The sequence below is a fragment of the Branchiostoma lanceolatum genome, chromosome 11 (genome assembly GCF_035083965.1).
Source record: "Branchiostoma lanceolatum isolate klBraLanc5 chromosome 11, klBraLanc5.hap2, whole genome shotgun sequence".
Classification (NCBI taxonomy): domain Eukaryota; kingdom Metazoa; phylum Chordata; class Leptocardii; order Amphioxiformes; family Branchiostomatidae; genus Branchiostoma; species Branchiostoma lanceolatum.
In genome coordinates, this window is record NC_089732.1 from 8,227,342 (window position 1) to 8,241,907 (window position 14,566).

General features: G+C 40.0%; 2 protein-coding genes across 2 annotated transcripts; both read right to left on the reverse strand.

Annotated features, from left to right (window-relative positions):
• Positions 1 to 35: 35 nt before the first annotated feature.
• Positions 36 to 4,909, reverse strand: LOC136444606 (protein phosphatase 1L-like). The gene is made up of 3 exons (XM_066442234.1): positions 4,137 to 4,909; positions 3,154 to 3,476; positions 36 to 225 (listed from the first exon to the last, which is right to left on the reverse strand). The coding sequence occupies exons 1-3, from the start codon at positions 4,221 to 4,223 to the stop codon at positions 51 to 53; spliced, it is 585 nt and encodes a 194-aa protein (XP_066298331.1). The 5' UTR covers positions 4,224 to 4,909; the 3' UTR covers positions 36 to 50.
• A 52-nt stretch (positions 4,910 to 4,961) lies between these two features.
• LOC136444604 (Fanconi anemia group C protein-like) lies at positions 4,962 to 14,522 on the reverse strand. Its single transcript, XM_066442232.1, has 15 exons — positions 14,376 to 14,522; positions 13,560 to 13,726; positions 12,872 to 12,959; positions 12,561 to 12,655; positions 11,622 to 11,720; positions 11,303 to 11,364; positions 10,571 to 10,761; positions 10,027 to 10,184; positions 7,934 to 7,989; positions 7,469 to 7,568; positions 7,216 to 7,291; positions 6,909 to 7,047; positions 6,419 to 6,575; positions 5,813 to 6,013; positions 4,962 to 5,464 (listed from the first exon to the last, which is right to left on the reverse strand). Exons 1-15 carry the CDS (start codon positions 14,398 to 14,400, stop codon positions 5,204 to 5,206), a joined length of 1,875 nt encoding a protein of 624 aa, XP_066298329.1. The 5' UTR covers positions 14,401 to 14,522; the 3' UTR covers positions 4,962 to 5,203.
• Between the last annotated feature and the right edge of the window lie 44 nt (positions 14,523 to 14,566).

Below are 14,566 nucleotides of genomic sequence, written 5' to 3' on the forward strand. Positions count from 1 at the left end.
TGATAGTCTTTTGGGAGTTCACACTGGGGAATTTTCTCTGAGATTAATGTTTAAAAATCATTCTGACATTTATGGAAAGTACAGAGCTGATAACTTACTCGATATTCTGAGTCTCCCAGAGATCGCGACACACTCAAAGCTCCGTTCAGACGATACTGTCCCTTATGACACGTGACTGTTCCTCCTGCCTCCTGGATTCGCTCTCTCTCTTTCTCATTGGCGCATCTGTTCGCGTTTTAAGATGTACAAATACTTTTGAGACAGATTGAAGAAAGAGAAAATTGATTTTGGCAAAGCACATCTGTACCTGAAGACTTTGAAACAGTAAAGGCTTTCAAACATTTCTTTACTTAAACCTTAACTTGTATGTTTAACTTAAATAGACTGCGTTTTCTCAAGTCAGCATTGGCAATAATAACGTTAACAGTTGAAGAAGAAAATAGATTTTGACAAAACGCCATTCTACTTGAGAACTTTGAAAAAGCAAGGGCTTTCAAAAGTTTCTTTACTTCAATTCTTTAATAAGTTAAAGTTAACAGACTGACTTTTTTAAAGGCAGGATTGGCAACAGTATCATTGAAGAAAGAGAAAATAGATTTTGCCAAAAGATAAATAAACCTGTGAATGTTAAAACGGCAAAAGCTTTAAAAAGTTTCCTTTACCTAAACCTAAACAATCTGAAGTCTACATAGTGATATCTAAGTTGTCACAATGGTACAATGTTTGTCAAACCCTACCTTGGAATTCATAACAAAATAGGACATAAACAGACTTAACAGATATACAGGAATAGCAACATTATCGTCATGAAAATATTAACTGGAAGGAAATGTGTCTGTTAACCTTCTCCCTGCTGCCTAACTCTGCAACCAATAGGGAATAGTGGAAGCCAAACAGTTACTTCAGTGTGCTAAGGGTTAAAGAACCTAAAAACGGACCTAGTAACTACAGAATATTGGAAAGATACACCATAACTACAACTTGGATTATTCATGTATTTCTATCATTTCAGGATCAAACAAGAGTTCTACGACCTCATACCTTCGCGAAATGATTTTGACCTTTATGACTGACGTATTAGGAGTGTTTTTCATCAATCAAAAATCATACCAGTTGATCCTCCTCACCCAAATAACATAAGTTGTCCAAACCTCCTTGTTATGATTATGAGCTTAACAAAGAAGGTTATGCTAACATTTTTCATCAATAATGCAAATAAGCTCCTTATTAGCATAATTTGATTCAATGGTGTTCACATTCACACAACTTCTAAATGCTACAAGTATGAAATTGCCGTTATTTACTAGTATGGAATGATAGTAGTTTCTCATGAATTATGCAAAATAGGCCTACATTTGCATAATTTCTATCTATTGACATTCCTCTCTTCCTCAGTTACAAATGTCACATATTTGAATAGTCATATCATGGAACACAGCAGGTTTTTAAAATTGCCTCATTAATTATAATCTGATTTGCATAATTATCATCCAATCATACAAAGCATCACATAAGCTATCTACATACCAAAAATCATGACCATCCATCAAGCCCATCTCGAGTTATATTATTTTCTCATTAATTATGTAAATGAGGTTCTCATTTGCATAGCTGATATCCATTAATATTTCTCTCTTCCTCAGTTACATATGTCACATGTTTGCGAGTCCTATCATGGAAATTGATGAATGTATAAACTTTCCTCATTAATTATGCAAATTAGTTACTGATTTGCATAATAAGTATCCAATCATGTACATCATCGCTCAAGCTATGTACATGCAAAAAATCATGACCTTCCATCAAGCCCTTCTTGAGTTATTCCCTTTCAAAGTCTGAAGCAAAACCTACCCCTGCAGTTCCAAAAAAGTTGCTAGGGGGCCCAAACCTATACCACTTACTCTCTGCCCAACGAGCTATCTACCACTCAAAAATCAGTTCCATAGCATGTCCACAACACGAGATATCATAACATGAAGTTCCGCTGCAGTACCGTAACAAGCCGATAGGGGGCCCAAAATCTAATCATTTTCAGGTTTCATCGAGACCTACCAACATACCAAATACCAAGACAATCCTTCCAAGAATTCTCGACTTATCGTGTTCACTAACAGACACACAGACATGCTCGGTATTCCCATGCTGTCTCCAACAATACTATTCCTTTATTGGCTTTACGGCCATACAAGTTGCGTAATATAACATGTAAACCAACACATTGCGCTCAGAGGGGACTTATGTCACGAACCCTACTTTGCCACAGAAGGGACTTAGAGACTGTCAACGGCTTCTTTATATAAACGTTTTCTTTTCAAATGTCAGTGTAGCGTCTTATTTTCCCGTTCACTTCGTAAAGTCATAGCGATATTCATCGATTTCTTACCAGTGACGCCAGGATAATTCTCACAATGCCGTTAAAGCCTTTAGGGCATGCCCCAGCGCAACCTTGGTCTTCCTGTCAATCGCCTCTTCCTTCTTAGATATAACATGGTTAACTCACCTACCCTGAACAACGTCCTTTTCCCATACTGTGACACACGAGTACTGCTGGTTCTCCCCGAGGTAAGGCAGTGTATATCCAATTTTGGTCTCCCCCCGCCCAATTCCACACCACTTTCTCCTAATACCTTTTCCCTACCCCTTCCGACATCTGACTTTTGCCTCGTCCACCACATTCCACACCAATGAATACAGCTGGCTGATAGCCAATTTTTCCCAATAACTGACGTCTCCCGCCTGACCCCTCATGACCAACTTTGCCCCCCATCTGTGACCCCATCAATATCCCCTGAAACAATACACCCCACACGTCCCAACCAGAACGCATAGTAAAGCATACAATTGAACACATTTTTACACTTTTCTCGTTAATTATGCAAAACACTTTGCCCAAAATCTAATCATCTTGAGATTTGACACATACACACCGACACACCAACTACGACAACAAACCATCCAGGCGTTCTCGACTTATTCTGTTCACTAACAGACACACAGACAAGCACCGTCGCATAACCTTCTCGACGAAACCATTCGTCGCGAAGGTAATAAAGATATGAGATCGAGAATAAAAACAAGACATTTTTGTTCAAAGCTAAAAACTAAACTTGGTAAATCTAAGAAAAGATGAATAAACACCAAACGATGCCATACCTGTGTACGGTGACTAGAGGGATGGCCTCGGTGTTCGGCCTGACCAGGACGGCCTGGCTGTCCCCGGCCCACGCGGTGATGATCTCCGAGTCCGTGATGAGAGAAACAACAGCCGTTGTTCCTGACTTATTCCACCTCCCGACCAGACGGGAACACAAGTCCCAGTCCGTCCCCCGGATGGCCCGTCTCATGGCGGTCTCGTGGTCCACGTGGTAGTCCATCTCAGCCGAGAGCTTTGGGGGGAGGTCCCGGGCGACGAAGTCCGAACAGAAATCGCCGCCGTGCCCGTCACACACGCCCGCCACGTAGACTCCATTTCGGTGCTGTTATGGGCAGAAAATCCAGGCCAAATATTTGCTTACAAGTATTTCTTAAATGCCCAACATTTCACAGAAAATAAAGGGAGTCAACCTTTTATTAATGACAAAACCGTTAGTTTTCAAATTTCAGGAATGAACCAGTTGATCATGAAACCTCAACTGCCGAACCTCCAGAGTTCAAAGCACAAACGTGTTGAAGTTACTCCAGCCACAGTATACACCAATAAAAGTGTTTTCAATGATAACAACAGTTTCACTTGACATTTTAAGTTTAAGATGGCTTCCGGTGAATATTCAAACAATATTATGAAGCCAACATACACAGACGAGAGTGAATCTTCTCCACTTTGCAAGTTTCAAAATGGAGGTGAGCCTCACGATAAAACAACCCGGTTGTGAACCACTAATTATCTTCTCACGTTGACCAACTTATTGCAGAAACTATACTGAGATAATGGTAAAACTCTAAAGGACTCTGTTGTGAAAAAGTGGTGTTTATTTTACAGTTAACACAATACGTGAAACACTATGGCACCGTTAGTTGCAGCCACAAATCCAACTTTTCAACCCCCTCATGAATATATCCACAAGAATCGGCCATAATTTTCTCAGTTGGCAAAACGACTCCGGACAAAACGGTGCAAACATTCACTGTACCCTTACCCTGAACACGAAATGTCTGTCCTCCATAGTATTCTTTCCATTTTTCTCCGCAAATGCACTGACTTGAAGACAATCCATCTTTGACATCTGAACTTGCCAAATTCTGCAAAATATACTAGAGACAATGAGAACGTTCCATTTGGACTGATCTCCCAGCAACGGGGGTCAATCTAATTTCGAAGGAGAAAAGATACATTTCGTATTATTCCTACCCATAAATAGTATGTCTTTATCTTCCAAATAATGTTTAGATTGTAATCATTACATCCAATTCTAGTTTGATTACATGAATGGCATAATAATAAAACAGGCCCCATACAGAAAAACCCTATGGAATTGCCCGTATCCATGCGCAACAGAGGCGCAAGATGACCTTAGATGACCTCGTTCCCGGGACACTCTACGACACAATGGCTGTTCCGATATTTGATTCCACCCCCTGCGCACCCATACCCAAGTGTATAGCGCTTTACAATGAGCAAATTAACCAGAAAAATATTTTTCTATCGTAAAATTGTAGATTGATGACGTTTCAATAGTCATCATTTGTAAAATGAAAGTGAGGAGGATTCTTCTGATGGCAATTAAGTATTTCAGTTGCAGTCCCATCTTGCAGATCAATCAGTGTCATAGCAGGTTATCCTGTGACAGCCTGCAAACAACTGGCCAGCATAACATCCAACCTAGCCTGGGTGCCATCCTATTTCTACCGGGATTCGTAGGAGCCCCAGTAGAAATAGGATAGCACCCAGGCTAATCCAACCTGGTCGGTATGACTAACATTACAGAATCAAAAGAATAGAATGACACATCAAGTTCTGATGATCCAATGTTGAACTTATATAAAACTTTTATTAATGCTGTGAAACCGAAACATAATCTTTGGCACACTATCCTGGAGTTAAATGTCATTCCAAGCAATGTCCACTACATGTGTATTACATGACTTTAAAATGCAAATCAATTATTTGATTGATGCCACCCTGTTAACTTCAGACTGGATTTGGAGGGCTGAAGGTGTGAAAGTGAAGAAACCAACAGGTAAATTACAACTTAAGTTGACTTGGTCAAAGATAATTTTGCATCGACTGCTTGACTTTGTCACATCTACATCTCAGATCATCCAACTCTGGCCTGTCAGTCTCCTTGGAGGAGTGAAACTGTTCTTGTATGGAAAGTTGGAGACTACTTATGACTTGCAGCATTGCAGAGGTTTTGTTATTGTAAATCCAAGAGAAACTTTCCCCTGTCTTTTGTCCAACGGAATTCTCTTCAATTGTATCCAACAGAACAGCTAGTCTTGTCACAGCATCTTGTTCACTGACCACCTGTGGGATAAAGACGGAAAAACAGGATTATCATAGGATTGCTACCACAAAAAAAGAATATGAAACTAAAACACTTTCAAAAATAAGTCATATTGCCTGAAAGTAAGTGTAATGTATTGTCTGGCCAATAAACAAAATATTAATCTTGTAATGTTGTGTGATGCATTTGACATCTCTTGACAAAAATATGTATGATTTACACAAAAGCACAAGTATTTGGAATAAATTACAACGAGTATCTTCTTTCCAACATAGTAACTTCTATTTGTGGTAACTTCAGCTTCTAGCAATATGTTATTTTATTCCTGAACAAATACTGTCTTGAAGGAAGTTCAAGGGAAAACTAACCATATTCAGAATGTCATCAGCTATCCTATAACCTCCTACAGAGTGCAGTAGAAACAGCATCAGCAGCTGGCCAATCACAGCCCTTCTAGCTGGGAAATCTGGCTGCTGATTGGCTGATACAGCATACAACAAGTCATGTGACTTTGGGTGGATTTTAGGGAGCAGACCGTGGAGAGTGGATGCAACATCATGTATGCATGTCTGGAAAAAACACATAAGGGGATCAAAATAAACAATTCAGTTTTTTCTGCAATATAGTTTTTTCCATTGTCTATACATTTTCTAAAACAAATAGAAAAAAAGTTTTTAAAAAATCAAAAACATTACATATCAATTTTTTCAACAATTACATTGATACCTCAGACTCTTGCTACTGACCCACTGAAGATTGACATGAAATTGATAAGAATGTCTTATAAAGTCTCCAGCCTTCTTATATTCAGTTTCATAACACTTACAATAAAGATGGGAGTCTCTCTGGATACGTGTTAACTGTTAAGATGGAACCAGAAAAAGTAGGTAATACCAGAATAAAAGTAAATACAATGTATTGTATGTATAACTATTGTAATTTCTAAGGGGAGAGAAGCAGACAAGTGTTGTTACCATGAATCCCTGTTGTTGTTCTGGTGACGTAGGTAGGTGATAACAGGCTAGGTACTGTAGACAGGACTGTGGGGGTACAGGACTGAGGAGCAGCAGTCTACATGCCTCACTGTACCACCAACCAAACTGTACCAGCACCAGCCAACTCTCAGGGGGGCTGCAGAGAGTGTAAAATTGAGAGTAAATGAATGAATGAATGAATGAATTGATGGATGGATAAATGGATGGATGAATGGATGGATGGATAGATGCTTCACTAAAACAGTTACATTGTATATTGCTTTGGAATTATTCACTAGCAATTCTCATTTCAAGACTTGACAATGTGCAGCTTCAAATTTACATCTGAAATAAACTGGGTCAGCTCTATTGCATTGGTTCCTCGGACTTACATGTAACAGATAATCTACCAAAGAGCAAAAGTTGATTTTACAAGTAATTCTGCAAGCATTAATACTACTACTGCTAACTTAATATAATACCAACTTACCAGTTGATGCCAGGTTTTCTTTGGCAGACACCTGCTTGGGTTACTTGTGTCCAGGTCACCTGACATCCAGGTGACTGAACAGTCTGTACTGTCCTGCAGATGTTCTTCAAGTGGTCTTGGCAGGTTGGTTTACTGAGACCTAAAGATGTAGACAACATTTTTATTTGTTTTAAAGAATCCGGAGTGTGACCTTTACTTTTACTAAAAACAACTTATCTGGTACATTTTCTAAGAAATCATTCTTGCAAATTCATGAAAGGTTTTCTCTTAAATCTATTTCATGCAGAAGTAGTCTCGGTTGTCTTACCAGCAGGGTGCAGTATCAGCAGATGCACTAGGGGGAGCTGCTGCACGTCATAGGTTAGATGGAGAAGCCTGGGACCCTATAGCCACACAGGAACACAAAAAAGAAACCATAACTTGAGCAGAGTAAACTGAAGGTCAAGTCCATGGCTAGCTAGCTACATTACAAATCGAGCCAAGACAAGTAGAAAATTACTTTCAATTGTTTTTTAGCATTCCATGATTTTAAAAGACAGTAGGAAAAAAGGAATTTGTACCTCTCCTTGCATCTTAGAAATTTCCAAGATAAAACACTCATTGAAGACTCTCAGCAGTTTCAGTACTGATGGGGAGCCAGATGACTGCTGCAGTACTTGTCTGAACAGTGAGAGGGGGGAAAGGTCATCAAATTTTATAACAAAACATTATCTGATGGAAAAACTATGTGAGAAATCATGAATTTTAAAAACCTGATGCTAGCAAAGTATTGGTCATGTTGTATGAGAATCAAGAGGTTTAAAACACATGCTTGATGAAACACTGCCTTCAATAAGAAAACCATAAATGCTGAGGAGAAAGAATTGACTAGCAGTAATAAAACACTGGAGAAGCTTAAAGTTTTTAATCAAGAAATGTATATTTTTGATAATAAAAAAGTTGATGAAACCTACAATTCAATTGGAAATGAAAATCACCCTTACAAAAATAACAGGCAGAAGATCATCTCTTTTATTTACGATTACCTGAAAATCTCTCTTGTGACCTTATTCACTGTGGGCTGCAGTACACAGGCCATAGGCTGTACAGTGAGGCAAGGCAAAAAGACAATATCAGGTGAATACCTTAATAAAACCTAAACAGACCTGTCCTTGGTGCTGAATACCATCTACCCACAAAATACCATCCATACACAGGCAAAGGCACTGTCCTTGGTGCTGAACACCACCCACACACATATATATTATCCACATACAGGCCAAGGGATTGTCCTTGGTGCTGAACACCATCTACCCACAAAATACCACCCACAAACAGGCAAAGGAACTGTCCTTGGTGCTGAACACCATCCACACACACACACACACACACACATATATATATATATATATATAAACTACGCACAAAAAGTTCGGAAACTTAACTTTGGTTGATCATATCTCCGTTGTTTTTTACCGATTTTGATGCATTATATATCATTATAAAGCTTGTGTGATTCCCTGCTCTATGATACCAAACTTATTGTGATTGAAAACCCACGGAACAAGTACCAGGACTAATAACGTGAGTGGGTCACGGAGAAAAAGTGCCCAAAATTCCCTGTTGGTGTCATACGCGCGCTGTGACATCCTATCGATATGGGCGCGGATGATGATTCAATATATTGTTTCCTCAGGTTCTAAGGTTATTTTTAGAACACAGACCATCCAAGGTTATTTCTAGCACACAGAACATCCAAGGTTATTTTTAGCACATCGAAGAACCAATTGTTTACACCACATAAACACCTGCGTCCTGCAACGGTATCGTCATCCACAGGTGCGATTTTTTGTTATTGTTTCACAACAAACATTGGGGTATGGGGAGGCATAAACTCCAGGGGAAAGACAAGACTTGTACCAGGAACCCTCAATGCAGAAAGATATCGTGACACAATACTTGATCCGGTGGCCATCCCTTTCCTCCATAACATGGGGCCGAATGCCTTGCTGCAAGATGATAACGCCCGCCCACACCGGGCAGGGATCATCGCCGACCATCTCCAGCATGCAGGTGTAGAGAGGATGGAGTGGCCCTCTAAGAGCCCGGACCTGAACCCCATCGAACATCTATGGGAGCAGCTTGGGCGAGCTGTCCGTGCAAGACACGGTGGCTGACCTAGGACGACTGCTGGTGGAGGAATGGGACGCTATCCCACAGCATCGCATTGCGCGACTGGTGACGAGTATGTGGAGTAGGTGCCGTGCTGTAGTGACAGCGCGTGGCTGGATCACCCGTTACTAAGACTCCTTGCTAACCCGTTACTAAGACACAGGTTGTTGGTTTTGATAAAGAATAAACTTAGCTTTCATGAATATGTCTTGTTTATTCTTGTTGATTTTTCATAATACTCTCGTACAGAAGTCAATATCAACAGAAGAATATGTACGGAATAGCATGTTTGACTATAGTAAGGTAATCTGGGCACTTTATTTCTTCGACCCACTCACTTTAGCAGGCCTGATGCTCGTTTCATGAACTTGCAATCACAATAAGTTTGGTATCATGGGAAAGGAAATCAAATAGGCTTTTAAATGATATGTAATATATGAAAATCGGTAAAAAAATAACGGAAATATGATCGACCAAAGTTAAGTTTCCGAACTTTTTGTGCGTAGTTTATTATTCACATACAGGCCAATGGGCTGTCCTTTGTGCTGAACACAATCTGCCTACAATTACCATCCACAAACAGGCAAAGGAACTGTCCTTGGTGCTGAACACCACCCACACATATATACATTATCCACTTACAGGCCAAGGGACTATCCTTGGTGCTGAACACCATCTGCCTACAATTACCATCCACATAAGGGCACTGTCCTTGGTGCTGAACACCATCTGCCTACAAATACCATCCACACACACAGGCACCATCTATTCACAGATAGATCTGTCCTTGGTGCTAAAACCATCGTCACACATCTAAACACACCTGTCCCGAGTGCTGAACACAAACCACACACAGGTAAAAACACCTATCCTCAGTGCTGAACACCATTCAAACACAGCTAACACAGCTTTCACTTCCCACACTGTTTCATCATCTGCTCATAATAACCACACAAAATCATCTCACCAGTCCCCTTGAACAGACAAGTGTTTTCATGTCCTCTGTGCCCATGAACGGCCTGTGGAGGGTGACTGTTTCCACCATGTCCAGTACCTCCTGCTCCAGACTGGGAGGGTGAAGTGTCCATAGGGCACATAGAGCAGCAGGTGACAAGGAAACAGGAGCTGTGAATGAAAAGCAGCAATGTTATGTACACTATGATACTCTTTGTACTATAATGTGTCTGTTTCACTTAAAATTGTATTGTATATATTTTTACCTTCAATTCCAGTGGAAGCCATGTTGGCTTCAAAATCTAACTGATCCTTCATTAGACCAAGACCAAGACTAAGCCTAAACCAAATATCATAAGACTTCATCCTTGTCCTGTTGAGTAACAAGTATCCTTCCAATAGCCTGGAATCCAAACCTATTATAGCTCCCGAGTCTTCTCTTCGCAAATAGAGAGGAGAGTCGGGAGCTATAATAGGTTTGGATTCCGGGCTATTCTTTCAATATACTGAAACAATGGTGGAAAGGTCTAAGATACAATAAAGGTCTAAGATATTACCTGTGACTGCTTTATTTGGGTATAGCTGTCGCTGCATCCTGGCCACAGTCTCCAGAAACAAAACTGACAGTTCTGTCTTTCCTTCCAGGCCTGCTAGGAGGAGCTTCTCTACGACCGCTGAAGCAGCAGGCAGGGTGACCAGAGGGAGACAGAGTTCTGACAACTGGTGTAAAGTATGAGGCTGTGCTTGTCTGAAATAAAGAAATAAAGATGGTACAGAATGTGAGTTAAGATTGCGAATTTTGATAATATTGTTAACATATGAGCTGTACCCTTTAACTTGGTACAGTAAAGAGTCACATGTATATTTCAGTACTAAATCTTATAGATAAACAGACTCAGGGCCCCACTGTAAAGCTGTAGGGCTACCCTTGTTAAACATCACAGAAATAGATGAATCGATGAATAAAGACATTCAAATTCTAACTTAATCAAATTTTTCTAAATCCCTGTGTCTTTTTTAACACACAGTAATCAGTATTCTATTTGGGTAGCCGTTTCACCACGAACTTAAAACCACCGCGAACATTTTTGTCCAATACTGTAGCAGTATGTGACTATAGCGTTGCCGCAAACTTAACACCACCGCGAACGTAACATTTTCGCCTTAGCGCGAAATAAAAACCACGCGAACTTAAATGCATTTACAGAACAAAAGCAATGTACATGAAGAAACAGAGATACACAATTTTCACTACAATTAATCATGAATGCACAGAAACCAACAATTACCTTGTTTTTAACCTTCTGTCCTGTTGTAGTTGATCTAAGTCTTCAGATAGAGCATGTATTATCTGTGAGTGATGTGAAAAAACAAGATAATATCATAAGTATTCCTCTATGAAGATATGTGTAATGGCAAAAATCAACTACTGTCAAGTATTTTTTCTTCTCTTCCACAGCCCAAACTGAAAAACAATGACTTTTCACAACCATTCCCTTAGCATAACTCACTAACTATATCTACAGCTAGAAATCATGCAGGGCATGTAATGTTGGTTATTACATCACTTAAGACATTGCAATAACTCAGGACTAGAATTTTCCTCACCTTTTCCAGAGCCAGTTTACTTTGGTCAGAGGGCAGGTAGCCCATGGCTTTACTCACACTATTACCTGATGGTCCATGTATGACATGTCTCAACATTTTCTGTAATGGTAACATATTCATATCATTGTGGTGAGTTGCTTAGTAATGAGATTTGTAAATTCGATGCACATCTCTTACCTCAAGAGGATAGAATACATGGCTAGATCTAGTGGTAATTGAACGAAAGTTAATCTGTGACAATAATTGACATTATAATTTAAAGACGTTATACACTTTTTTCCACGTATCGCACTGATCCTTCTAAAGTTGAAATGATCAGGAGCAGAAATTGTCATGTGACTTGAACAGAAGTATACAGAGGCTATCAACCATCCCTCAACCAAGACGGGGGCCATTACAGACTATGTAGCTTGTGTTACATTAATGTATTTGTCAATTTTTTAATTATACATTGATATCTAATTTTGTATCAAGTTTTAAGATAAAATTGAACATGAAGCCACAGTGGCATGCTGACTAGCCTCTACCAGTCTCTGCGGGGCGCTGGGAAAATAGTAGAAATCGGCCAAATAGAGTCAATTGTATGAAGGGAGTCGGCTACGGAGAGAGGGTCAAATAGGAAAAAATCCTCCATGGCTAAAGTCCCCCCGCAAATGTTCTCTCTATAGCCGACGCTGTTAGTCTGGTCATTGTGTACCATCAACAGTTCTTTTTCATGCTCAAACATGGTTTAACTTCAGTGGCAGATTATACCTTATAGAAGGTCTACCTTATACTGGAGAGCTTGAAACTTTTGTGGTGCTTTTATTTTGTGGTTTTCGGGATGACCTTTCAACAGCAAATTCATGACACCGCTTTTCCATCCTACCACGAAATAGAACCAGATGAATTTATTGCTATGCAAGCAGACCCCTACTGGTATCAAACTATCAATACTACCTGAGCCCAGGTGGCTGCCCTCCTCTCTATGTCCTCCTGTGGATTGTCTGTGCACAGCGCTGTTAGACAAGACAGAAGAACACAGCAGGTATCATCTGTGGGGGAGGTGAGGGGGCGTCATTTGTTAGATTTCTTAAGGGAAGCGTGACTTGCTGTCCATTGGCACTGCGGTGTCATACATGATTTACTGATTCATAGTAAAATAATTGAAAAATTAGATCTATAGTATACAATCAAATATTATTCCAATCCAAGAACAGATGGATTGATTCTTTGTATGACAGGAATTAGTTTGGGAAATTTAATCTCACCACATGTTAAAACAGCAGGGTTGTGACACAGCCTTCCTAGGAACTGTCCAATGTTGGGAAGATGTCTCATGATAGCTGCTGGCCTCTCCTGTGGTGAAGGAAATGACTTTATAAGAAAAAAACCTTCCAACATCACAACATATGCGCCAAAAATAGTTACTCAAGCAACTGGATAAGATTTTTAAACAGTCAGACGTTTCAGACAGCATCCGTTATCTTTCGTCAGTGACTACAGAAAGCGACTGACGAAAGATAGCGGATGCTGTCTGAAATGTCTGACTGTTTCAAAATCTTATCCAGTTGCTTGAGTAACTATTTTTGGCATATCTTACTATCTAGATGTCTAAGCTTCATCAATGTATCACAACATATGTTATACACAAAGAACAATGTATTTCCTTTAATTGACATGTGTACTATAATCATCCCGTGGTGTGACAACGTCTGAAATGTCTGACTGCTTCAAAATTTCATCCAGTTACTTGAGTAACTGCCATTTGGCATATTTCATCCAAGCTGCCTGTATGTGGGTGTAGGACGTGTAGATACCAAATAATGTTCAGACATAAAATTTTCCATTGGCTCCCGAAAATCAGAATCACTTCAATGAATCAGATGGTCATTATATCAAAGCACAAAACCTGCATTTCATATTCACAAAACTTAGGCTAAAAGTAAATACAATTACCCATGTTGTCATGGCGACATGGAGCCGTCTCAAAATGGATCCCAACGCTCCCAGGCACTTGCAGGTGTCCCTCAGTCCGTCTGTAGAAACCACACCCCCTGGCTCTCCCCAGGACTTGACACGGTCCAGCCAGAGATCTAACTCAGCACTGTCCATCATTCCAGGTTCTGCGGTGCAGTGTAAGAAAACATGATGATCCTTCTGCCGAATCAAGACCTTCAAGTGTAAGGAGGGCGGTGGTGTGTTCTTTTAGATGCTGCAAGAGGAACTTCCTTGCAAGACTAAGGAATACACACATGCACAGGAGCCGTAGAGTTGATCCAGGAGCACTTTTCTCTGCTCTCTTCTCAGACTGACTCCCAACTCTAAAACGCCTGGCTTTTATCAGAATCTACTAGACCTAGGCAGTAGACAGTCGCACAGTATGAAGAACAATAGGTACTGGGTCTTAAACTTGTCACCTACATGGTATCCCATTGATGTATGGATTGATCAAAGAGGGGTGTTTTACAAAAGAATACCCGAATTAGTGCTAATTACTATAGTGCTTCAGTGCTAATGTAGTTTTCCACACTTGACACCAAAGTAAAATACAGCTTGATCTCATCAGATGAACACAAAAAACACAGCCACAAAATAAAATACTAGTATTACAATTGGGGATTTTGGCCACACACAATTTTGCTGGGAGATTGTAATATTCTCTGGTTGCCTAAATTTCGGATTAAGTGTTGCATGTCAGAAAAACTGAGCTGCCAGGAAATGATTTTTCGTTTTAAGATTTGAAAGACAAACTCACAAGCACAACACGCTTACCTTTGTTCCTAACTCTTCGGCACATCGAAAACAGTGCCGATCGACATTATGGAAAATATTTTAGCTACACAACAACGAAGAAAACATCAAGAGTTGTCAAAATGGACATTACAAAATACGCGCGAATTTGACGACCTTTGACCGAACGCAAGCACATGGTGATAATTCTGAACTTCAATTTTCCTGACATG

Excerpts from the sequence above, each read along its gene's own strand:
- LOC136444606 (XM_066442234.1), bottom strand. The coding sequence starts at position 4,223 with ATGTCAAAGATGGATTGTCTTCAAGTCAGTGCATTTGCGGAGAAAAAT. Across the intron at positions 3,477-4,136 it reads ACAGACATTTCGTGTTCAGG|CACCGAAATGGAGTCTACGT; the intron begins GTAAGGGTACAG and ends TGCCCATAACAG. Across the intron at positions 226-3,153 it reads CCTCTAGTCACCGTACACAG|ATGCGCCAATGAGAAAGAGA; the intron begins GTATGGCATCGT and ends AAACGCGAACAG.
- LOC136444604 (XM_066442232.1), bottom strand. The coding sequence starts at position 14,400 with ATGTGCCGAAGAGTTAGGAACAAAG. Across the intron at positions 7,990-10,026 it reads TTGTCTGTTCAAGGGGACTG|CCTATGGCCTGTGTACTGCA; the intron begins GTGAGATGATTT and ends CTCACTGTACAG. Across the intron at positions 7,048-7,215 it reads GCTGATACTGCACCCTGCTG|GTCTCAGTAAACCAACCTGC; the intron begins GTAAGACAACCG and ends CTACATCTTTAG.